The sequence below is a fragment of the Bos grunniens genome, chromosome 12 (assembly GCF_055505025.1).
Source record: "Bos grunniens cultivar Pamir isolate PY7600 chromosome 12, Bosgru_T2T1.0, whole genome shotgun sequence".
Taxonomy (NCBI): Eukaryota; Metazoa; Chordata; class Mammalia; order Artiodactyla; family Bovidae; genus Bos; species Bos grunniens.
Window position 1 is genome coordinate 71414939 of NC_141176.1, and position 26254 is coordinate 71441192.

The 26254-nt window shown below is 41.5% G+C and overlaps 1 protein-coding gene and 1 long non-coding RNA gene across 2 annotated transcripts in view; both read left to right on the top strand.

Annotated features, from left to right (window-relative positions):
- Positions 1–330: 330 nt before the first annotated feature.
- Positions 331–20678, top strand: LOC147361874 (uncharacterized). Its single transcript, XR_015137689.1, has 3 exons — positions 331–452; positions 10747–10971; positions 20587–20678. It is a non-coding gene; the product is annotated as an uncharacterized LOC147361874 (long non-coding RNA).
- A 990-nt stretch (positions 20679–21668) lies between these two features.
- Positions 21669–26254, top strand: part of LOC147361875 (ATP-binding cassette sub-family C member 4-like) — a 122192-nt gene continuing 117606 nt past the window's right edge. The window contains exons 1-4 of the mRNA XM_086328419.1: positions 21669–21854; positions 21943–22106; positions 23286–23411; positions 24362–24611. Coding sequence (XP_086184545.1) covers positions 21669–21854; positions 21943–22106; positions 23286–23411; positions 24362–24611 — 726 coding nt within the window. The remainder of the gene's footprint in view (positions 21855–21942; positions 22107–23285; positions 23412–24361; positions 24612–26254) is intronic.

A 26254-nucleotide genomic window follows, 5' to 3' on the forward strand; every position in this document is an offset into this window, starting at 1 on the left:
AGCCCACAGCCATGGCCCTGGAGAGCGAGCTCTGTCCCTGGAGGTGGGGTCCCTGAGGACAGTGTCTGCCCTGAGCTGCTCATGACCTGTGAGTCCAGCAAAGCTTGGAAGGAACTTGTTTCCAGAATCTGGAACTTTTCCCTCAAGGCCTGTTTCTCTGGTGCTTCAGAGTCTGCACCACTCATCTTTCAGGAGCCCTGTGATCAGTTAGCCAGCATCTATGGGGCAGCCGCAGAGCGCCCTGTAGTGAAGGCTCATCTCCCACTCCACCCCTCCCCCTTTCCTTTTGGTGGACACGCTGTTATTTACTGTACTCTGTTTCTCATCACAGGTACTGGGATCAAGAAGTTTTGAGAGCCAAGACACACAAACAGGAGCCTTCTTTAATGAAAGCAATCGTAAAGTGTTACTGGAAATCCTGTCTAGTTTTGGGAATATTTACCTTTCTTGAGGTAAATTTTTTTTACATACTGTGTGTTGCTTTTAAGTGTGTGCAGATCAGTACTGAGATGGATGCAATGGTGGGGAGAGAGGACAGCAGTTTGTCACAGGATAAATCTCATCATGATGTACCTCAGTGGTTGCGTTTATTTTTAGAATGGACAGAGCTTAAAGGAGTGAGCCTCCAGGGGATTAGTACTAAGTTGGCCAAAAGTTCTTTCAGGTTTTCTCATAACAGCTTATGGGAAAGGATGGCACTGATAAGACAAGACATTTTATACCGTATCACTCACCTAGAGCCAGACATCCTGGAATGTGAAGTCAAGTGGGCCTTAGACAGCATCACTATGAACAAAGCTAGTGGAGGTTATGGAATTCCAGTTGAGCTATTTCAAATCCTGAAAGATGATGCTGTGAAAGTGCTTCACTCAACATGCCAGCAAATTTGGAAAACTCAGCAGTGGCCACAGGACTGGAAATGGTCAGTTTTCATTTCAATCTCAAAGAAAGGCAATGCCAAAGAATGCTCAAACTACTGCACAATTGCACTCATCTCACATGCTAGTAAAGTAATGCTCAAAATTCTCCAAGCCAGGCTTCAGCAATACATGAACCGTGAACTTCCAGGTGTTCAAGCTGGTTTTAGAAAAGGCAGAGGAACCAGAGATCAAATTTCCAACATCCAGTGGATCATGGAAAAAGCAAGAGAGTTCCAGAAAAACATCTATTTCTGCTGTATTGACTATGCCAAAGCCTTTGACTGTGTGGATCACAATCAACTGTGGAAAATTGTGAAAGAGATGGGAATACCAGACCACCTGACCTGCCTCTTGAGAAACCTGTATGCAGGTCAGGAAGCAACAGTTAGAACTGGACATGGAACAACAGACTGGTTCCAAATAGGAAAAGGAGTACGTCAAGGCTGTATATTGTCACCCTGCTTATTTAACTTCTATGCAGAGTACATCATGAGAAACACTGGGCTGGAAGAAGCACAAGCTGGAATCAAGGTTGCTGGGAGAAATATCAATAACCTCAGATATGCAGATAACACTACCCTTATGGCAGAAAGTGAAGAGGAACTCAAAAGCCTCTTGATGAAAGTGAAAGAGGAGAGTGAAAATGTTGGCTTAAAGCTCAACATTCAGAAAATGAAGATCATGGAATCTGGTCCCATCACTGCATGGCAAATAGATGGGGAAACAGTGTCAGACTTTATTTTTATGGGCTCCAAAATCACTGCAGATGGTGACTGCAGCCATGAAATTAAAAGATGCTTACTTCTTGGAAGGATAGTTATGACCAACCTAGATATATTGAAAAGCAGAGATATTACTTTGCTGACAAACGTCCATCTAGTCAAGGCTATGGTTTTTCCAGTGGTCATGTATGGATGTGAAAGTTGGACTATGAAGAAAGCTTAGCACTGAAGAATTGATGCTTTTGAACTGTGGTGTTGGAGAAGACTCTTGAGAGTTCCTTGGACTGCAAGGAGATCCAACCAGTCCATCCTAAAGGAGATCAGTCCTGGGTGTTCATTGGAAGGGCTGATGTTGAGGCTGAAACTCCAATACTTTGGTCACCTCATGCGAAGAGTTGACTCATTGGAAAAGACCCTGATGCTGGGAGGGATTGGGGGCAGAAGGAGAAGAGGACAACAGAGGATGAGATGGTTGGATGGCATCACCGACTCAATGCACATGGGTTTGGGTGAACTCTGAGAGTTGGTGATGGACAGGGAGGTCTGGCGTGCCACGATTCATGGGGTTGCAAGGAGTCGGACACGACTGAGTGACTAATTAAGACTGAGGACATTTTTAGTGCTTAGTACTTGATACAAATGCTGAAAGTGATCCTTGAGGAAAATATCCTACAACCTCAAGGAATATGAGCCTCCTGGTTTGGAGGAGCTGGTTTGGAGGAGCCAGAGCTCCAAGAGCATGCCCTTCCCTGGGCTGTGCCCTCCCTGTGGGCCAGGTCACCCAGGTCAGAAACCCCATGTGGAGGAGCTCCAGCTTCACCATGAATTCATGCACCCTCCATGCTGGTTTCTGTTCTGGCTGTGGAAGTGGTTTGCTGGTTGAAGGGAGAGTCTTGGTATCCTGGCTTTGGTGGAGATGGAGGAGGGGATGTGCAGGAGAAAACCAGGGACAGAAAACTGTGAGGTCAATGACCTCCGTGACCCTGAAGATCCTGGGTCAAGACCCCGCAGTGAGATGGTTCACCTGGGGACACAGTGCCGTCAGTCCCCTGTTCTGGCTGAGCCTGCTGGAGGTCTGCTGCAGACCCCCCTGGGTGGCTCGTGCTCTCCGTGGTCCCTTAGCACTGCCTTAGGGGCACGGGTGGCCTGTGAGTGTGTGAGGGCAGGAGGGATGGAAGATGCAGTTGCTGTTAAAGGGGTGTTCTAGGTGGAGAAGGTGGTGAGCTGTCATCAGTTCATTGTGTTGGGGTGAGGTGGGTGGGCCAGGTGGTTTACAGGTGGGTGGCGTGGCTCTTATTTAAAGGCTGTGCTATACTGAAGGGCACTGTGGGCAGTGGGCAGCTGGGCAGGTGAAGTCTGCCCCACACAAATGGACAGACAGAGAATCTGTCAGCTCCCAGGTGACTGGGTGGTCCTGGGAGACGGAGTTCTCATTGATGACAAAGGTGAGTTGACAATTGTGCCATAGGGTGGGGACAGGTATGTGGGGCAGAGTGCCACCTTAGAGAGGGCTCTGACCACCAAGATGCTGCAGTGCCTTGTGAAGGGTGGGGTGGAATGTTGATTTCACAGTTGTCCAGCCCCAGGAACACTTCCTACTGGGGATCCAGGAAGGCCAGGCCTAGGGGCTGCATCAAGTGCAAGTGGTAGAGCCCCAGCCCCTCTTTCAGGAGGCTGGTTGTTGGGTGGTCATGGCAGAGAAGTGGGGAGTTGAGGACCTGGTAAATGGGGGTCTCATCTCAGTAGTAGTACTACAAGTACAAGTTGCAGTTACAAAGGGTCATACTGAGTAGTACTGGTGGTGGCAGCCGCAGTACTATTAGTAGTGCAGCAATAGCAATAGCAAGTACTCGAATTAAGTTATGTATCAGGAACTGCCACGAGCACTTTATGTGTAATAACATTTTTATTTCTTTGGCTAACTCAGCGAAGTTGTAGGTTTTCTATTACCCCCATTGTAGAAGAAAGGACTCTGAACCCAGGTAATTACATAGGTTGCCTGTGGTTACAGGGAGTTTAAAGGACAAAGTGAGGTTCCATTTCAGGCACTCTGACTTACAAGCCTGATCATCTCAATGACTAAGAGTTTATCCAGGGTCAGGAATGCTTGTCTTTAGAGCTTTGTCTTCAGGGTCTCAGACACATGGATCCTGAACTTTGTTTAATATAATAAATAGGATGCTAAGAACTTCCTGGAGCAGGAAGTCGGATTTGGGATCATAATTGTGAGTAGTTTTCAAGTGACCATGTCCCCTGGGTGCCAGATTTGACTAGGATGTTGATGCCGGCAACAATATCATGCTGTGGTCAGATGGACCAGGAGCCTCTTAAGAAGCCAGCTTCCCCTCATTACTGTCCCTAAGTGGTGATAATTTTAGATAGTGGAAGATCTAAACTCACTTCTGGATTCTCTAAAACATGAATACGTTTACTTTGTAACCTCCTGCCCTCTTTTAATTCCTGTGATGCACAGACGACTCATGGGTTACCCATGGTTCCCAGACAGTGCTGTGACCAACCACAGCAAAGGCACTCCTGGCACACAGTGGGAAGAGGCAGGGTGATGCCAGTCCAGCATGAGGCTTTTGGGGTTAAGATTTTAAAGTGTGAAACCTCTGTCCTGTGCAAATTGAGGAGTGATCATAAGGCTTGGGGAAGCAAGTACCAGGCTAATGTCCAACCTGGAGCACTTGCAGGTCACCCCTGATTAGAACAGAACAGCCAGCGAGTTCCCGGCACCCTGGCCCCTGTGTGCACCTCCATGGGGACCTTGGGTGAGGAGAACAGGTCTCTGCCTGCCTGGGGCCCTCAGGGTGGAGAGGAGGGGCCCGAAGACTCTTCCCGGACCAGAGACACAGAGACCACCTCCCCAGGTCATTAGGGCTTCTCTGTGAGAGATGAGGTGTCCACCTGCTGGTGTGTAAGTGGGGTGACCTCAGAGAACCAGAGGGGGTTCACCCAGTCCAGTTCACCCAGTCCCTTCCCCTGAGGGGGGCGGAGTGACCAGAGTTTATGTCCTCTTCCTGGGAACCTTAGAAATGGCCTGGCCTTGTCTAATTACTGACCTTTGTCCAAGGCCACTTTTGCTGGTTGTCTCTGCTTTAGGTGGAGAATGTAGGAAGCACATATTTGTGTAAATCTTTATATTGGAGCTCAACTGATGAGCAGGAAGTAAGTAGAATCCTCTGCATCCCAAAGTGGGCTTTGTGCCTGGACTCAGCGCTTTGTGCCTTGACTCACTCCTGGAGAGCTGAGTGGTCTTTGCATTTATTTCCCAACCCTTTCTTCCATGTGTCCCTCACTTCTGCTCCACCCAGGAGGCTGAGGAGTGGCTGCTTGTGACAGAGATATGTGGGCTCAGAGCAACCACTGAGGACCACACAGCAAAGGAGAGGAGGAGGGGGCACTGAGCCAACTAGAAAGGGACCTGCAGAATAGACCTGCTCTACTGATTCTTGAGAGCATAGCATTAGCCATCAGGTGTTAGTAATATCCGTGATGACCTTGAGACATATATGAGGGTAATGCTTTTCAATTCATTTTTTTTTTAATCTATACTTTTATTGCATCATTGAAAAAAAGTTTTAAAAATTGAAGTATGATTTTTGAAGTATAATATGAAGTATTATACTTTATAATATAATGAAGTATATATAAATATTAGCATAATATATAATATTATATATACTAATATATAATATAATAATATATAATATATATAGTGTAATGAAGTATAATATAAATATTATATTAGTTTCAAGTGTATAGTGAGTGTAGTGACTCAGTATTTTTGTACATTATTAAATGATCACCCTGATCAGTCTAGTTATCATCTGTCACCATACAAATTTTTCCAATGTTATTGACTGTATTCCCTATGTTGTACATTACATTCCCACGACTTATTTATTTTATAACTGGTTTGTGTCTCTTAATCTCCCTCACCTATTTCACTCATCCTCCAATCCCCCTCAATCCATTTTCTTTAAAAAATCAAGGAAATAGATTATTTCCTTGATGATTCCTTTTTTTTAAAAGATTGCTTTCATAATGATTAAAAAAAATCAAAATCCTGCTTAGAAGTGAAACTTTTAATTACTTTCCAGAAAAGTTGGCTTTTAGAAGTGACTTTTCTCAAGAGATCTCATTCAGCCATAATGGCCTATAAACAGCAATGAGTTTTCTAAGCTCTTTGTGAAACCAGCCTCTGCCATTAAGGATAGAATGCATCTCTTCCTAGGACTCCTGTCTTTTGTGCATACTGTAGAAATCCTTGCTAATTTTTTGCTTTCTGATGTGACAAAATGTTTCTAGTTTATCTTTACACACAAAAAAAGCTGTGCACCCTTAAGTAAAAATTTGCCCCAGCCCTGGAATCTCCATTTCTCCAAGCAGCCATGGTTCCTTCTAGTGGGAAATGGTATTTAGAGACTATGGTCTGGGCACTAGGGGTGCTCATTGCTGTTGAGTTGGCTATTATTTCTCAGCTTTTTCGTTGGACAAGGCTAGTATACATTTTTTTGTAGTAAACAAACCTTGAGTTTATATGGGTATTTTCAATCTAAATCAGATTCAGGACAGTGGTGTTTTTACTTTATCTTTTAACTCTTAGATTGGTATCTGTTTTCTTTCATCATCTGTTCTCTTTTCTGTCATGCCTAATCCCAGTTCTCAATGATATCAACATAATTACTCATTTAAAAATCTTATAGTATCAACACTATTAACCATAATGTGACTTTTGGAAGCTTTTTTTTTTTTTTTTTTTGCTGTTCATATTGTCTTTAGGCATATCACACAGGGAATGTGTTTTCAAATTATTTTTTTACAACCACTTTTAATAATTTTTTGTGTGTATAACTCAGCCTACTGGATGGATATACCTTTTGTTTCATTTCACTCTGAAATTTTAGGAATTGCTTTTTAAAACTTTATTGTTTTATAATTATAATTCTGTATAATATTCTTCTGGGAAAGATTAAAGGCAGGAGGAGAAGGGGACAACAAAGGATGAGATGGTTGGATGGCATTACCAACTCAATGGAGATGGGTTTGAGTAGACTTCAGGAGTTGGTGATGGACAGGGAGGCCTGGTGTGCTGTGGTCCATGGGGTTGCAAAGAGTCAGACACAACTGAGCGACTGAACTGAATTGAACTGATATTGTTTTCAAACTCTATCAACAGAAGAGGCTGTTTTTAAGGAAGTCTGATATCCTTGTTGGCTCCATTCTAATTCTCCCTCCCCTTTTAGAGGTAACATTACAAATTTTTATTCATGTTTTTATTTTGTAGATATAGTATTTTATAAACATTTACTTTTTTCTGTAGTGTCAAATGAAAGGTCTGAATTTCATCATTGGAGTCTCAAGAGTTTGGATTCATAAGGAATTTTCCTAGAAGCATGATATGTAACATGGAACTCTGGTTAAAACCCTCTGTGGCACTTGTAAGTCCTTCAGAGCAGGTTCATGACCCCTCCACGTCCAGATGCCCTGATGATACAGGAGAATACCAGATGCTTACATGGGATTAGTTTCTGCATCCAGCATCTTCTAGGGAGAGGGAACTTCAGGCTCCATCTCTAATCATTTGAACCTAAATCAGTTTCTGGAGGCTGGGTTTCAGGTCTCAGAGTGCTCCTAACCCCTCCTAGGTGATGGTAAGCTACAGTCAGGATGAAGACCATTTTGTCGGGAGGAGTGAAGTTATATGTAGAATGCTAATGGTTATTTTTTTCCCTGATTCACTGCTTTTCTTCCTTAGCTCTGGATCTTTCTCAGCTCTACTCTTTGTCACCTGTTCCCCCATTTCTGAAGATAAACTATCTATTCATTTTTTCCATAAGCTCATTCTTTTCTGCTTATATACTTCACTCAAGCATTTTTTTAGTTGATAGCTTGTTTCTATTTTCTGTGTTTTATTAATTTTTCTCATGAAGTGGAGATGGTGGAGTTGGGTAAGAAACCTTTTAAGTACATGTAGAAATGTAATGGGGAAACTATCCTGACTGGGGAAATTTTAGCACTTAACCCTGTGAGAAGTTCCCCTAAGAAGCAGGAAATGGAGCCCAAAAGCCAAGTACTTTCAGAAGGTTGAATACTAGGGACTGCACCATGAAATGTCTGTCTATTTCTCTCTTACCCTGAGATTTCTGTGGAAACTTGAACAAATGTTGTCACATTGTATTGGACTCTTTTAAAAATCTTTTATGGTTTCACAATTGTGAAGAATTCCTGTGAAGGAGTAAGAACTCTAATCTCAATTGGTTTGTGGAAAGAATATTCACAGATCAAGCTTAGAAGTCAAAGATGAAGGATCTTGGAAACAATTTTTTATCTTCTCCCTGCTTATCCAGAAAGTTTTAATTTGGTTAGTTTCAAGTTTGTGAAAGTCACTCAATTGTGTCTGACTCTTTGTGATCCCTACAGACTCTACAGTCCATGGAATTCTCCAGGCCAGAATACCGGAGTGGGTAGCCTTTCCCTTCTCCAGGGGATCTTCCCAACCCAGGGATCAAACCCAGGTCTCCCACATTGCAGGTGGATTCTTTACCAGCTGAGCCACAAGGGAAGCCCAAGAATACTGGAGTGGGTAGCCTATCCCTTCTCCAGCAGATCTTCACAACCCAGGAGTCAAACAGGGGTCTCCTCACTGCAGGTGGATTCTTTACCAACTGAGCTATCAGGAGAGCCCCCAGTTTCAAGTTTGATACTGAATACTTTCTCAGTTGTTTTTTACCTCACTAATTGAGGGTTAGGATCAGGAACAGACAGAAGAGTAGAAGATATAGGTCCTGGACTGGCATTACTCCTTAGTGAGGCTGTTTGCTCAGCTGGCATATTAAATTCTGTCTCTCAGCAGAAAAATCAAGACATTTAGGCAGTAATGACCTGCGTTTATTTTGCAGTATTTTTTTTTTTTTTTTTTTGCTGGATTTGTTGCATTTACAGTGTTCTTTAAGTAGGTGGCATTACTCTTACTTTTCCTGTAATTACAATGATATTAGGACCAAATAGAGAGCTGAGTAACAGACAGCAGTGATTCCCGAAGAGAATCACAGTTTTAGGACACTTTGGGATGGCAGGTGTTACTGCTGGACTTCTGGTGGAGAGCCCCAGGTTTGTAGCCTGCAGCACTGGGCTTCCCTTGATCATATCTGGGCTGGGGACTGCCCTGTGTAGTTTGACATTCTTGCTTCTCTGTGTAAGCCTCCAGACTTCTACCTAAGTAAACTCTATAAGCAGTGTGTTTTATAATCTATGATGTGAGGGGCTCTTAAGCTTTTAGCACCTCTAGGGGTGAATGATGGGGCTTTCTGGAAGTGTCGCAGTGAGCCTTTGTGTTCTTGAAAACTGGTCATCTTACTCTTATATGGTCATCTTACTCATAATTCTTCCACTACATGGTCTTCTCTTCTCTGGAGTAGATGAAATCTCCTGTGACCTTGTGGAAGGTAAGGCAGGTGTTAGAGCCTATGAACATGTGTGTGTAGAGCAATATAAGAGTGCCTCATCCATTTGAGTGCCTCATCTGTTTGAGACATGGGGTCAGCTTTCTGTAAATAATTTGAGCAGGCACTAGTTGGTTGAGCAGAAAATGCTTTTTTGTTATGCTTCACATTTTGAGCTTTGGATTCTTCTTCCTTTCCTCTTGTGTGTGGGTGCCTCAACTTTGTACAGACAGTAGAGAGCTCTCAAAAGAAAACCCATCTGGGAACTTCCCTGGTGGTCCTAAGAGTCTGCCTTTCAATGCAGGGGTCACAAGTTTGATCTCTGGTCATGGAAGTAAGATATTACATGCCTCAGGGCAACTAAACTGGCAGTTCCCAACAAGAGAAGCCTGCGCACTGCAATGAAGACTCAACACAGCCAAAAAAAGAGAAACGTTTTGTGCTGGAGGTTTCTTTGTGGCTGATGTTCCACAGTTGAGTAGACCATTTGATAGTAGAAGTTGACACAGATCAAATCCAGACATTGATTAAGAACAATCAGTGTTATATCATATGGGAGATAGTCAACATACTCAAAATAGCCAAAAAAAAAAAAAAAACACATCAAAAGTCATTTTACCATTTTGTTTATGTTAATGACTTTGTTGTTTTGTTTCCAACTAAGTTAAGCAGGGGGCAAAAAACCCTTCTTGACCATATTTCCCCACTCAATTCTCTACTGATACGTAATTATTAATAAAATGCTCCTTTTTAAAAACAAATTGTGATGGGCGATGAAAAGTGGATACTCTACACTGATGTGGCATGGAAGAAATCATGGGGTAAGTGAAATGAACCACCACCAACCGCACCAAAGTCCAGACTTCATCCAGAGAAGTTGATGTTATGTATACTGTGGGAGTGAAAGGGAGTCCTCTATTATGAGCTTCTTCCGGAAAACCAAAGAGTTAATTCCAGTGAGTACTTCTCCCAATTATATCAACTTAAGGTGGCACTTGATGAAAAGTGTCTGAAATTAGTCAACAGAAAATGCATTATCTTCCATCAGGATAATGTAAGACCGCATGTTTCTTTGATGACCAGGCAGAAACTGTTACAGCCTGACCTGGAGGATCTACCCCATCTTCTATATTTATCAGACATCGCACTTTCAGATTTCCATTTATTTTGTTTTTTACAAGATTCTCTTACTGGAAGAAAATTTTAATTCTCCAGAAGACTGTAAAAGGCACCTGAAATAGATACAAAGTTTTCCTCAAAAAGATACAAAGTTTTGGGAGGATGAAATTAGGAAATTGCCTGAAAAATGGAAGAAGGTAATGGAACAGAACTTTGACAAGGTTGTTCAACAAAGTTCTTGGTGAAAATGAAAAATGTGCCTTTTATTTTTACTTAAAAACCAAAAGAAGTTTTTGGCCAACCCAATACTAAGGCTTAATGTCTTTGATTGTAAGATTTTGGCTACGTTAAAACTAACACTGTTGTCTGCTTGTCTTTTTTGAGATAGTGGATCTGTGCATTTTTCTTTTAGATTAGCCATGAATGTAGCATTTTCTCAAGATGGCTTTTTCAACATGCTAACAATAAAAGTAAAGCTAGTATTAAGAAAAACTGACATCACTTGTATTTCTAATTAAGGTTTTTTTCTTTCAGGAAGGCACCAGAGTAGTTCAACCCATATTTTTGGGGAAAATGGTTAGTTATATTGAAAACTATGATCCTGCCAATTCTGCTGCTTTGCATGAAGCCTATGGCTATGCAGCAGGGCTGAGCGCCTGCGTGCTTGTGTGGGCCATTCTGCACCACTTGTACTTCTACCACATGCAGCGTGTGGGGATGAGGCTGAGAGTAGCCGTGTGCCATATGATCTATCGCAAGGTGAGTGTCGCTCGGTACCACGGTGTGTACCTCCCCTCAAGCATCATAAGCATTTTGGGAAAGTTCTCTGAAAACTAAAAATTTGTAACTGGAATCATTTACACCTTCCTAGAGAGTCTTGCTATTTGCATCAGGCCAATTTTGTTGTTGTCATTTAAGCAAACTTTACCGGTAAATAATGAAAAGTTTTGTGTTGAGATCGTGTCAGAGCTGCCTTTGATAACTTTTATCCACAGGTTGTTGCATAATATCCACTCAGCTTGTAATGGATTCTGATTATCAAATTGGTTTTCAATGTTTTCATACTTAAATCTCATAGCTGTATTTGTAGAACTTTTGTTGTTCATTAAAACCTTCTTTTACATTGAAGTTGTATTTAAAAGTAAACTTCAGTGATTGGATTTATAAAATTAAATCTAGGAGCAAAAAATGTATTTGAGAAAGGAAACGATTATATTTTTAAATGAAACATCTAATCATATTGAATATAATTGTGTGAACTAAAAAAACATATAAATGGAATCCATGCCAAACATAGACTCACTCACTATATTCTATAGTTATGATTATTTATAATGGTATTAAAGAATAGAGCTGAATGTTGGGATGAAACTTGAAATCACAAGTTTGTTTTTGGTATTTTGGTGAGAATTTGTTGCTATTTATTCAAGTTGTTTAATTCAGTGTTTCTTTTTTCTTAAGTATGCATTTTAGCACTTTTAATAAGACCTGATTTAATGTGTTCAGTGATTTTGTATTGAGAAATGCTGCAGAATTGTTCCATAGTTTACCCAGGTCTTAAATAGGTTAAAAGAAATAAGGATTTTGGGTGATTTTATTAAGGATTTGCCACAGATACACCAGTGTTATAAGCTGAAGGGCTGTTTATAAACTTGATCTTGGATGTCTCTTTGCCCTGGGCTGTTTACTTTTTTCTAGAAAAAAAAATTATATAACTGTTATTTTATAGTTGAAATTTGTAGAGAGAGTAGATCTTAAATGTTCTCACCACACATACAAAAGGGTAATTACATGTGATGATGGCATATGTTTGTTTTTCTACTGTAACTGTTTCCCAATGTTTATTTACATCAAAATATCACATTGCACATATTAAATACATTTAATTTTTACTACAAATAAACAAAATCCTCATTGAAAGCTAAAACCAAAAAATTTAAATGAAAAATATTGCTTCTCTTATTATTTGCTACATATCTAGAGCTTCTGTTTCTTGGGAATACTTTTCTGGGTAAAATGTAGCATGTGTTTTCCCCATCTTTCCTTTAGTAAAATCTTGTTAAATCTTGGGACTGTGAACTCAGGGCCCTGGCATCTCACTGTCTGTGTTTGGCTATGGCACATGAGTCCAGATTCTCCTTGGGTGACATACCCTAGTTAAGTGTCTTCATTGTCAGTCATCATCATATTTGTTATTCTCTTACACCTTGTTGTACCGTTTAGTAGACAAAATACTTAGATTTCCCCGCAAATTCAGTTCAGTTCAGTTGCTTGGTTATGTTCGACTCTTTGAGACCTCTTTGGACTGCAGCACACCAGGTCTCCCTGTCCATCACAAACTCCCAGAGTTTACTCAAATTCATGTCCATTGAGTCAGTGATGACATCCAACCATCTCATCCTCTGTTGTCCCCTTCTTCTCCCGCTTTCAATCTTTCCCCACATCAGGGTCTTTTCCAATGAGTCAGTTCTTCACATCAGGTAGCAAAATACTGGAGTTTCAGCTTCAGCATCAGTCCTTCCAATGAATATTCAGGACTGATTTCCTTTAGGATGGACTGGTTGGATCTCCTTGCAGTTCAAGGGACTCTCAAGAGTCTTCTCCAACACCACAGTTCAAAAGCATCAATTCTTCAGTGCTTAGCTTTCTTCATAGTCAGACTCTCACATCCATACATGATTAGTGGAAAAACCATAGCTTTGACTAGATGGATCTTTGCTGGCAAAGTAATGTCTCTGCTTTTTAATATGCTGTCTAGGGTTATCAGATTGAGCGACTGAACTGAACTAAACTGAACTGAGGTTTGTCATAGCTTCTCATCCAAGGAGCCAAGCGTCTTTTTTTTTTTAAACTTTACAATATTGTATTAGTTTTGCCAAACATCGAAATGAATCTGCCACAGGTATACCTGTGTTCCCCATCCTGAACCCTCCTCCCTCCTCCCTCCCCATACCATCGCTCTGGGTCGTCCCGGTGCACCAGCCCCAAGCATCCAGTATCATGCATTGAACCTGGACTGGTGACTCATTCATACATGACATTATACATGTTTCAATGCCATTCTCCCAAATCTCCCCACCCTCTCCCTCTCCCACAGAGTCCATAAGACTGTTCTATACATCAGTGTCTCTTTTGCTGTCTCGTACACAGGGTTATTGTTACCATCTTTCTAAATTCCATATATATGCGTTAGTATACTGTATTGGTGTTTTTCTTTCTGGCTTACTTCACTCTGTATAATAGGTTCCAGTTCCATCCACCTCATTAAAACTGATTCAAATGTATTCTTTTTAATGGCTGAGTAATACTCCATTGTGTATATGTACCACCGCTTTCTTATCCATTCATCTGCTGATGGACATCTAGGTTGCTTCCATGTCCTGGCTATTATAAACAGTGCTGCGATGAACATTGGGGTACACGTGTCTCTTTCCCTTCTGGTTTCCTCAGTGTGTATGCCCAGCAGTGGGATTGCAGGATCATAAGGCAGTTCTATTTCCAGTTTTTTAAGGAATCTCCACACTGTTCTCCATAGTGACTGTACTAGTTTGCATTCCAACCAACAGTGTAAGAGGGTTCTCTTTTCTCCACACCCTCTCCAGCATTTATTGCTTGTAGACTTTTGGATCGCAGCCATTCTGACTGGTGTGAAATGGTACCTCATAGTGGTTTTGATTCGCATTTCTCTGATAATGAGTGATGTTGAGCATCTTTTCATGTGTTTGTTAGCCATCTGTATGTCTTCTTTGGAGAAATGTCTATTTAGTTCTTTGGCCCATTTTTTGATTGGGTCATTTATTTTTTGGAGTTGAGCTGTAGGAGTTGCTTGTATATTTTTGAGATTAGTTGTTTGTCAGTTGCTTCATTTGCTATTATTTTCTCCCATTCTGAAGGCTGCCTTTTCACCTTGCTAATAGTTTCATTAAAGCATTTCCTCTAAAGTCAGGAATAAGACAAGAGTGCCCACTTTCACCATTACTATTCAACATAGTTTTGGAAGTTCTGGCCACAGCAATCAGAGCAGAAAAAGAAATAAAAGGAATCCAAATTGGAAAAGAAGAAGTCAAACTCTCACTATTTGCAGATGACATGATCCTCTACATAGAAAACCCTAAAGACTCCACCAGAAAATTACTAGAACTAATCAAGATTATAGTAAAGTTGCAGGATATAAAATCAACACACAGAAATCCCTTGCATTCCTATACACTAATAATGAGAAAACAGAAAGAGAAATTAAGGAAACAATTCCATTCACCATTGCAACAAAAAGAATAAAATACTTAGGAATATATCTACCTAAAGAAACTAAAGACCTATATATAGAAAACTATAAAACACTGGTGAAAGAAATCAAAGAGGACACTAATAGATGGAGAAATAGACCTTGTTCATGGATTGGAAGAATCAATATAGTGAAAATGAGTATACTACCCAAAGCAATTTATAGATTCAATGCAATCCCTATCAAGCTACCAACGGTATTCTTCACAGAGCTAGAACAAATAATTTCACAATTTGTATGGAAATACAAAAAACCTCGAATAGCCAAAGCTATCTTGAGAAAGAAGAATGGAACTGGAGGAATCAACCTACCTGACTTCAGGCTCTACTACAAAGCCACAGTCATCAAGACAGTATGGTACTGGCACAAACACAGAAACATAGATCAATGGAACAAAATAGAAAGCCAAGAGATAAATCCACGCACATATGGACACCTTATCTTTGACAAAAGAGGCAAGAATATACAATGGATTAAAAACAATCTCTTTAACAAGTGGTGCTGGGAAAACTGGTCAACCACTTGTAAAAGAATGAAACTAGAACACTTTCTAACACCATACACAAAAATAAACTCAAAATGGATTAAAGATCTAAATGTAAGACCAGAAACTATAAAACTCCTAGAGGAGAACATAGGCAAAACACTCTCCAACATACATCCAAGCGTCTTTAATTTCACGGCTGCAGTCACCATCTGCAGTGATTTTGGAGCCCCCACCCCCCCAAAAAATAGCTAGATGTTTACCTTTCCAGATCATGCTTAGCTCCCATAAGTATGCAGGAAATTTCACCAGAACTGTACTGGGAAAACCTTAAGTTATATTTGAGATGATGGTTTAGGCAAACAAAGCTCTTTCTTTGCTGTACAGGTGAGCCAGTGTCCGCCTGGTTTTCTTCCTCTTCCCACTAACACTTTGGAATGCCTCTTTTGGGAAATCTGATCTGACCTTGTATGTTGCTTATGTGAATGTGAACATCTCCCAAAATGTTCATTTACTGGCTTAATTGCCTAAAATAATTGTTTCTTTCAAAGTCAGAAACTGTATACATAAGCTGAAATTCCAGAAACATGGAAATTTCCTCATGGAAAGCCTTGCATCTAGATTCCTACTGAGATGGAGAAATAAGACACTTCTTTGCAGGTAACAGGTGGGCTGATTCCTTAGGGCAAAGCTGGGGTTGCCGAGAGGCTCTGAAATGTCCCTGTGAACGTCTGTGTTTCATACTTAGGCTCCACCTCCTGACCCCTGGTCCTGGGGAGAAATCAGATTGGGTGTTAGAAATGGGATGGCTGCTAAGCTCGTAGTCATAGTTTGTGATATTGAATGATTTTGGGAGATGTATCATATATAAAGATGATTTGTCATTTATTTACCTTTTGATAAAATTACTTATAGCTTTGGTTCATAATTTTAACAATTGTGGTAAAATATACACAGCATGCCTGGAGAATCCCAGGGATGGGGGAGCCTGGTGGGCTGCCGTCTATGGGGTCACACAGAGTCAGACATGACTGAAGTGACTTAGCAGTGACTTAGCATACACAACATAAAATTTACCATTTTAACTTTTTAAGTGCACCATTTAGTGACATTAAATACATTCACATTCTTGTGCAGCCATCACCACTCTGCATCTCCAGAATTTTTTCTTCTTCCAAAACTTAAGCTCTGCATTAATTAAATACTCCCCAGTCACCTCCTCTTCATCATCATGACTCTACTACATCTTTCTATGAATTTGACTCCTCTAGGTCCCTCATTTAAGCGAAATCATACAATATTTATTCTATGTCATGTAGTACAATGTCTTCAAGATTCATCCATGTTGGAACAGATGTCAGAATTTAAGTCCTTTTTAAAGGTGAATCATATTCCTTCACATGTATATACAATATTGTGTAAATCCTTATTGTCAAAATCAGACATAAGTTGAAGAAAGTAGGGAAAACCACTAGACCATTTAGCTCAACAATGAGAAAACTAAGATCATGACATCTGGTCCCATCACTTTATGGCAAATAGATGGGGAAACAGTAAGAGACTTTATTATTTGGGGCTCCAAAATCACTGCAAATGGTGACTGCAGCCAGGAAATTAAAAAACGCTTTCCCTTGGAAGGAAAGTTATGACCAAACTAGATAGCATATTGAAAAGCAGAGACATTACTTTGCCAACAAAAGTCCATTTAGTCTAGGCTATGGTTTTTCCAGTAGTCATGTATGGGTGTGAGAGTTTGATTATAAAGAAAGCTGAGAGCAGAAGAATTGATGCTTTTGAACTGTGGTGTTGGAGAAGACTCTTGAGAGTCCCTTGGAAGCAAAGAGATCCAACCAATCCATCCCAAAGGAGACCAGTCCTGAGTGTTCATTGGAAAGACTGATGCAGTGGCTGAAACGCCAATATTTTGGCCACCTGATGCGAAGAAGTGACTCATTTGAAAAGACTCTGACGTTGGGAGAGATTGAAGGTGGGAGGAGAAGGGGACGCCAGAGGATGAGATGGTTGGATGGCATCACCAACTCAATGGACATGAGTTTGAGTGAACTCCGGGAGTTGGTGATAGACAGGAAGGCCTGGCGTGCTGCAGTCCATGGGGTTGCAAAGAGTTGCACATGACTGAGCGACTGAACTGAACTGATTCAGGTATGACCTAAATCAAATCCCTTATGATTATACAGTGGAAGTGACAAATAGATTCAAGGGATTAGATCTGATAGACAAACTGCCTGAAGAACTATGGATGGAGGTTCTTAACATTGTACAGGTGGCCATGATCAAGACCGTTCCTGAGAAAAAGAAATGCAACAAGGCAAAATGGTTGTCTAAGGAGATCCTGCAAATAGCTGAGAAAAGAAGAGAAGCTAAAGACAAAGGAGAAAAGCAGGGATAGACTCATTCAAATTCAGAGTTCCAAAGAATAGCAAGGAGAAATTGGAATGCCTTCCTCAGTGATCAGTGCAAAGAAATAGAAGAAAACAATAGAATGGGAAAGACTAGAGATCTCTTCAAGAAAATTAGAGATACCAAGGGAACACTTCATGCAAATATGGGCACAATAAAGGACAGAAATGGTATGGACCTAACAGAAGCAAAAGATATTAGGAAGAGGTGGCATCAATACACAGAAGAACTATACTAAAAAGATCTTCATGACCCAGATAACCATGATGGTGTGATCATGGGACGAGAGCCAGACATCCTGGAATGTGAAGTCAAGTGGGCCTTAGGAAGCATCACTACAAACAAAGCTAGTGGAGGTGATGGAATTCCAGGTGAACTATTTCAAATCCTAAAAGATGATGCTGTGAAAGTGCTGCACTCAATATGCCAGCAAATTTGGAAAACTCAGCAGTGGCCACAGGACTGAAAAAGGTCAGTTTTCATTCCAATCCCAAAGAAAAGCAATGCCAAAGAATGTTCAAACCACCCCACAGTTGCACTCATCTCACATGCTAGCAAAGTAATGCTCAAAATTCTACAATCCAAGCTTCAAGAGCATGTGAACTATGAACTTCCAAATGTTCAAGGTGAATTTAGAAAAGGCAGAGGAACCTGAGATCAAATTGCCAAGCTCTGTTGGATCATTGAAAAAGGTAGAGAGTTCCAGAAATACATCTACTTCTGCTTTATTGACTATGCCAAAGCTTTTAACTGTGTGGATTACCACAAGCTGTGGAAAATTCTTAAAGAGATGGGAATAACAGACCACCTGACCCTGCCTCCTCAGAAATTTTTTGCAGTAGTTAGAAGCAATAGTTAGAACCAGACATGGGACAACAGACTGGTTCCAAATCGGAAAAGGAGTACATCAAGGCTGTATATTGCCACCCTATTTATTTAACTTATAGCAGACCACATCATGAGAAATGCCAGGCTGAATGAAGCACAGGCTGGAAGTAAGATTACCGGGAGAAATATCAATAACCTCAGATAAGCAGATGACATGACCCTTATGCCAGAAAGCGAAGAAGAAGTAAGAGCCTCTTGATGAAAGTGAAAGAGAAGAGTGAAAAAGCTGGTTTACTACTCAACATTCAGAAAATTATGATCATGGCATCCGATCCCATCACTTCATAGTAAATAGATGGGGAAACAATGGAAAGAGTGAGAGATTTTATTTTTTTGGGCTCCAACATCACTGCAGATGGTTATTGCAGCCATGAAATTAAATGATGCTTACTCCTTGGAAGAAAAGCTATGATCAACCTAGACAGCATATTAAAAAGCAGAGACATTATTTTGCCAACAAAGGTCTGTCTAGTCAAAGCTATGATTTTTCCAGTAGTCATGTTTGGATGAGAGTTGGAATCTAAAGGTAGCTGAGCACCAAATAATTGATGCTTTTGAACTGTGGTGTTGGAGAAGACTCTTGAGAGTCCCTTGGACTGCAAGGAGATCAAACCAGTCCATCCTAAAGGAAATCAACCCTGAATATTCATTGGAAGGATTGATGCTGAAGCTGAAACTCCAATAGTTTGGCCACCTGATGCAAAGAACTGACTCACTGGAAAAGACTCTGATGCTGGGAAAGATTGAAGGCAGGAGGAGAAGGGGATGACAGAGGATGAGATGGTTGGATGGCATCATCAACTCGATGGACTTGAGTTTGAGTACTGACTGACTGACTGACTGGGTATCTATTTATCTGTTAGTGGACATTTGAGTTGTTTCTACCTTTGACTGTTGTACATAATGGTGGTATGAACATGGTGCACAAATGACCAGTAAAATTCATGCTCTAAATTATTCTGGGTACATTCTGGGAAATGAAATTGCTATGCTGTGTACTAATTTCATGTTTGGTTTTTGAGGAAATGTCATCTCTTCCATTGTGGCTACATCATTTTACATTTTCTCTTGAGCATTGATTTTTCTGTTTAACTTGAAGACTAAACATAAAGAATTTATGAACCATGGTATTTTGTTTGGATCCATGGCTCCAGCTGATGGTCTGTTGAAACAGCTCAAGGTGGTCTGTTCAGGTTTCTCAGTTCTCCAGGGAATTTTTCAGAGCTTTTTAATCAAATCAAGGGATTGTACAGCACAGTCTGTGTTTTTTGTAAAGTCAGCAGACTGGCATTAAGAACATAGTTTCCTCACAGGATTAGTGTTTTGAATACTATACTGGTTAGTTTTAGAATGAGGAAACTAAGACCAGAGTGTTTAAATGGTGTCATACCTAGTATTAATGACTGACCAGATTTATAGTCCAGGTCCCCTAATCTCTTTCCTTAAGGCGACCTCTCCACTTTCATCTTGTTGTTGTTCAGTCGCTAAGTCCAGTCCAACTCTTTGTGACCCCATGGACTGCAGCACACCAGCCTTCCCTGTCATTTATTATCTCCCGGAGTTTGCACAAACTCATGTCCATTGAGACCAGGATGCCATCCAACTATCTCATCCTCTGTTTCCCCCTCCTCCTCCTGCCCTTAATCTTTCCCAGCATCAGGATCTTCTCCAATGAATCAGCTCTTGGCATCAGGCAGCCAAACTGTTGGAGCTTGTTTCAGTATCAGTCCTTACAATGAGTATTCAGGGTTGATTTTCTTTAGGATTGAGTGGTTGGATCTCCTAGCTGTCCAGGGGACTCTCAAGAGTTCTCTAGAACCACATTTCGAAAGCATCAGTTCTTCGGTGCTCAGCCTTCTTTATGGTCCAGCTTTCATATCAGTATATGACTACTGGAAAGAATATAGCTTTGACTATATGGACCTTTGTTGGCATAATGATGTCTCTGCTTTTTAATATGCTGTTTAGGGTTTGGCTGAAAATTACTTAGTTGGCTTGTAAGTCTAAACCTACATTCGTTTATCCTTCGGACAGGTCCAAGTTCACTGAGAAACAGGGTGGAGGATTTTGCTTCTGTCTCCTGCTCCTCCTTTTGCTGTCCTTGTAAGCAGGGCTGCCGCCACATTGAATTGTCTAAGGATGAACATGGGTCCCCAAAGCCCTGCTGTCAGGCATCATCCTGCTCGCCCTGACACCACACAAGACCCCATGAAAACGCACTCCATTTTGCTATGTTCTCAGACTGACTTGGTATCACTGTAGGAATCTGATTCTCTGTATCTTTCTTTCATTTCAGTCACTTCGCCTGAGTAGCTCAGCCATGGGGAAGACCACCACAGGCCAGATAGTCAACCTGCTGTCCAACGATGTGAAGAGGTTTGATCAGGTGAGCTGCCCCTGAGGGATCCTCTTCCATTTCCCACCCTTCTTCTTACTGGATTTAGCTTATTGGGATGCCAGGTGCCAGGGTTTGGTGTCCGTCAGTGTTCTGTTGAGGACATAAGACAAGGGTTCTCTTTATCCAACACTCATTTCCTCTGTGTGCAGCTTAGATGTGATAATATGTTTTGTCCTGTAGATGAGAAGTTTGTTTTTCTGACATTGTCTGCAATATACTTCAGTAATAGGCAGGCAGTAGTGTTTTTGGACAGCTTGATTAGTGTTCATAGAGGTCCTCCATAGAAGTTTTGTAGTGGCCCTTCTTGGCATGTGGTGTCAGTGTTGCTGCCTGAACTGTCTTCCTCCCTCTCTGGATGATGAAGGCCTGGTGGGCAGGGATTGTTCTTTCCCCTGCCCCCTGTTCAGTGCTGCTTCACAGGGTGCCTTTGAGGAATAATGCCAAGTGGATGGTCTCCAGCTTTGCACAATCTCCTCTCTGCTATCCCATCATACCCATTTCACACTTACCTTATGAATAGATCATGTTACCAGGGTGTTGCAGCTGTTGGCCAGATCTGCATAGAACAGTTCTCTTTCCTGGATGATACTGCCTTTAAGTTTGGGAGCTTACCTGGTAGCTCAGATGGTAAAGAGTCCACCTGCAATGCACGATGCCCAGGTTTGATCCCTGGGTCAGGAACATTCCCTGGAGAAGGAAATGGCACCCTGCTCCAGTTGTCATGCCAGGATAATTCCATGGACAGAGGAGACTGGTGGGCTATAATCCATGGGGTTGCAAAGAGTTGGATGACTAAGTGACTAACACTTTCAATTCCCCTTCAATTATTCATCAAACATGACGTAAGGCCTCTACTTAATTTGAAGGATGAATAAGCCTTAATTTCTGCCCTGGAAAGGCCACAGCCTGTCCGAAAGGTAAATGCACAAGCAGTTATTGGAAAGCGTGGTAGGTACCATAATATAGGCTCTTCTGGGGAGATGGGGCTGAATTTTGGGACAGAGAGAGTTTGGGGAAGCCCTGAGCTCATCTGTGTTGTGGACAAAATCAACATCTTCTGTCAGTGGTGCTGGTCAGGTTCTCCCTGGATGTCCCTGAGGCCGGCCCTGTGCTTCCCCAGAACAGCGTCATCTGGGGTGGACACTTGGATTTCTCCTTCAGCAGGTGTAAAACTCACTAAGATCATTTCTGTTTAGATTCCTGTCTGTTCCTTCAGAGTAGATTGTTTCTACACTGTTGTCTTTCTCTTTTAAGGTAGCGATGTTCTTGCACTATCTGTGGATGGGACCACTGCAGGCTGTCGCAGTGACCGCCCTGCTCTGGAAGGAAATAGGAATGTCGTGTCTTGCCGGGATGGCGGTTCTCATTATTCTTCTGCTTTTGCAAAGCTGCTTCGGGATGTTGTTTTCATCACTCCGGTAAGAGAAACACTGGTTTAAAAAATAGGTGATATGTGCTTAGTAACATGCACCGTCTGCTCGATGCTTGTGTTCAAAAACAAAACCAATGCCTTCTCTGGTCTCTTCTTTGAGTGCATTGTAGACCCTTCAGGCTTTGCAGGTGGAGGCTCCAGCCTTAAGCTGAAGGCTGATCTTGAAGAGGGAAAGGAGATGGCACTCACTGGCTCCTCCCACTACCATAGCTGAATAAGTGGAATGTCCTTGAGCAGAATATACCTACATTGATGTTATGTAAACTTTATTAAATAGTAATAATCCCATAGATTCAAATTTAACTGCATGTATTTTTGTTATTCTTATGTTAGAGCAATTTTCAGGTACCTATTTTTTTGTCTTGTTTTTAATTCAGTGTTTCCACTAACTTATAAATGCCTCAAGGACAAGGTCAATCTTAATTAACTATGTCTTTGTAAAGCCCCACAGTCCCAGCAGAATATGTGATAGAACAGTGGCTGGTGATGAAGGACCTAATGGCAAAGAGATAGACCTGAAGCAGATCCCAGAGGGTTGGAGGTGGGTCATTGTCCAGGTTGTTAGGTGATGGAGGTATTGTGCTCTTTGAAGTTTTTTTTTCCCCCTTGAGATTTCTCTTCTTTTTTTTTTTTTTTTATGACTTTACATGTGATATTTTTGTCTATTTGCAACTTCCTTTCCTGTCGGCTGTGAAGAGATGTTCCTTATCCTTCGAGGCCCTGTTCCAGTGCTATCAGGTCTCTGAATTTCTTCTTGTTCTGCTTTCCTGGTAGAATTCACAGTCCCATCTTTTCTGCTCCCCAGCACTTCTCTCCTATTTTATCATAGCACAGAGACTGTCTTCCTGTTAGATTCAGTGTATTTTTGCCTTCCCTGTCCAACTGTGACCTCCTTGGGCAGAGAGTTTATACCTGACTTACTTTGGGTCTTCCTCAGCCAGTACTGCGAGTTCTCCAAGTTACTCCTTGAGTTGGGCTGAGTGGTTGACTTCTAAAAGTCTTTTTCTCCATTTGCACTTTGAGAACGACCTGCCTGTGATGTCAGCACAGAAGAGCTGTAGGGAATCATCAATCCCTGGTCCCTCCCTGTGCCCCCTGCTGCTTCTGCAGCTGCTGAAGAAAGTTGGGCTGTGGTCACTGAGGCTCATCTCGTCTGTCCCCTCAGGAGTAAGACTGCAGCTCTCACAGACGACAGGATCAGGACCATGAGTGAAGTCATAACTGGCATCAGAACAGTAAAAATGAATGCTTGGGAAAAGTCATTTATAGACCTTATTACCAGACTGAGAAGGTAAGTTTTTGTGCATATCACACCATATTTTTGTACTTTCCCCTCTATTTTTACTGACTGAAATTAGAAGTCTTACCAAGTTTTCACATGAAGATGAGCTTAAATACTATGAACTCCATACCTTACATGTGGCAGGAGGGTTAAGTGGAAGAGGGGAAATGTCGTTTTAACCTGCTGTTCCACTTACAATCTTCTTAAAGTAAAAATTATATATGCTTCTGAAGACAAACAGATAGCCAATAAACACATGAAAAATGCTCAACATCACTCTTTCTTAGAGAAATTCAAATCAAGGCTACAATGAAGTATCACCTCACACTGGTAGGCATGGCCATCAACAAAAAGTCTACAAACAGTACCCTCCTGCACTGTGGTAGGAGTGCAAATTGGCACACCTATTGTGGAAAAGAGGGTGGAGATTCCTTAGAAAATTAGGAATAAATCCACCATATGACACAGCCATCCCACTACTGGGCATATGCCCTGAGCAAACCAGAATTCAAAAAGACACATGTACCTCAATGCTCATTGCAGCACTATTTACAATAGCCAGGACATGTGCTTCCAGGGTGGCCATGGTGTCTGCCTCTGTCTAATGTCTTGGTGTCTCACAATTTGGGGGTGTCTTATTCTCTTCTCCCACAAGTTCATGAGTTCCTGGAAGGGACGGACTGTGTCTTTCTGTTAACAGTGGGGAGCATGGCCCAGGACTTGTGGTTATGAATGCTTGTTGAAAGAATGTTCAAACCCAGTCCAATTGACCAACAGTGTTTAAAAGGGTGACATGAAGCCTCTCTTTAGTTGGAAGAGTGAAGTGGTGATGAAGTGTGTGTCCTGGTGTTGGGACGGAGCCCCAGGCATGCCCTGTGTAGTGTCTCCATGTGAGGGCTTGAATTCATGCCTTGGATGTCGATGCTTCTTTTAAAACCTCTTTCCTACTCTCTTTTCAGGAAGGAAATTTCCAGGATTCTGAAAAGTTCCTACCTTAGGGGCATGAATTTGGCATCATTTTTCGCTATCAGCAAAATTATGATTTTTGTCACCTTCATCACCAATGAGCTCCTTGACAACCGGATCACAGCCAGCCAGGTGTTTGTGGTGGTGATGCTGATTGAGGCTCTGCGGTTCTCGAGCACCCTTTACTTCCCCATGGCAGTCGAGAAGGTGTCAGAGGCTGTTGTCAGCATCCGAAGAATCAAGGTTTGGGGACAAATAATTGTTTTCAGTTTTCGGTGGATTTTTTGTAAAATGCCCTTTTGTTTGGTATCACTGTGTTCCAGTTAGGAGATATTTAGCTCTCTCAGTGCCAAAGCTGGCAGTCTTCCCAGAATGTTGTAGATACTCCCTTTTCTTCTTAGGTAGAGTGCATTACAGATATCATAAGAATGGTTCTCTTGTAGGGACAGTAGTATATATAAGTAGCAGTAGCACAGAGCTCTTGTGTAGTGATGCCTGCAGAGTGACTACAATGTGTAAAAGCAGGAGAAGCAAACAGAGTGCATCTCCTGTGCTGACTCCAGTGACCAGGAAGTGACTGTGCAGTCCTGGGGTACAGGATTCCTCTCTGGGCCGGGAGGGGAGGAACTTGCTGAGAGCTCCCTGCTCCTTGGACAGGAAGAATGGCCTCAGATTCACTTAATTCTCTGTGTTCAAAAATGAGTTCTTTCCTCTACAGATGTTTTGCTTGTTGATATCTGAGCCACCTTTTGCATCTGCCTTTTCATCCCTGTCCCCTCTTTATTTACTGCTTAATCCTCTAACTGCCCTCTTTTTTTTCACATTTATAATTCCCACCATTATGTGAACCAAGAAGTTCCAGATATACAAGCTGGATTTAGAAAAGGCAAAGGAACCAGAGATCAAATTTCCAGCATCCGTTGGATCATAGAAAAACAAGAGAATTCCAGAAAAATATCTGCTATTGCTTCATTGACTACTCTAAAGCCTTTGAGTGTGTGGATCACAACAAACTGGAAAATCATGAAAGAGATGGGAATATCAAATCACCTTACCTGTCTCCTGTCAAACTTGTATGCAAGTCAAGAGGCAACAGTTAGAACTGGTCATGGAATAATGGGCTGGTTCCAATTTGGAAAAGGAGTACATGAAGGCTATATATTGTAACCTTGCTTTTTTAACTTATATGCAGAGTACATCATGAGAAATGTTGGGCTGGATGAAGCTCAAGCTGGAATCAAGATTGCTGGGAGAGATATCAATAACCTCAGACATGCAAATGACACCACCCTTATGGCAGAAAGTGAAGAGGAACTAAAGAGCCTCTTGATGAAGGTGAAAGAGGAGAGTGAAAATGCTGACTTAAAACTCAGCATTCAGAAAACTACAATCATGGCATCTCATCCCATTACTTCATGGCAATAGATGGGGAAACAATGGAAACAGAAACAGACTTTATTTTCTTGGGCTCCAAAATCACTGAAGGTGATGATTGCAGCCGTGAAATTCAAAGACCCTTGCTTCTTTGAAGAAAAGCTATGACAATTCTAGACAGTGTATTAAAAAGCAGAGACATTACTTTGCCAACAACGTTCCCTATAGTTAAAAGTATGGTTTTTCCACTAGTCATGTATAGATGTGAGTGTTGGACCATAAAGAAAGCTGAGCACCGAAGAATTGATGGTTTGAACTGTGGTACTGGAGAAGACTCTTGAGAGCCCCTTGGACTGCAAGGAGATCAAACCAGCCAATCCTAAAGGAAATCAACCCTGAATATTCATTGGAAGGTCTGATGCTGAAGCTCCAATACTTTGGCTATCTAATGCCAAGAGCCAACTCATTGGAAAAGACCCTGATGCTGGGAAAGATTGAGGGCAAGAGGAGAA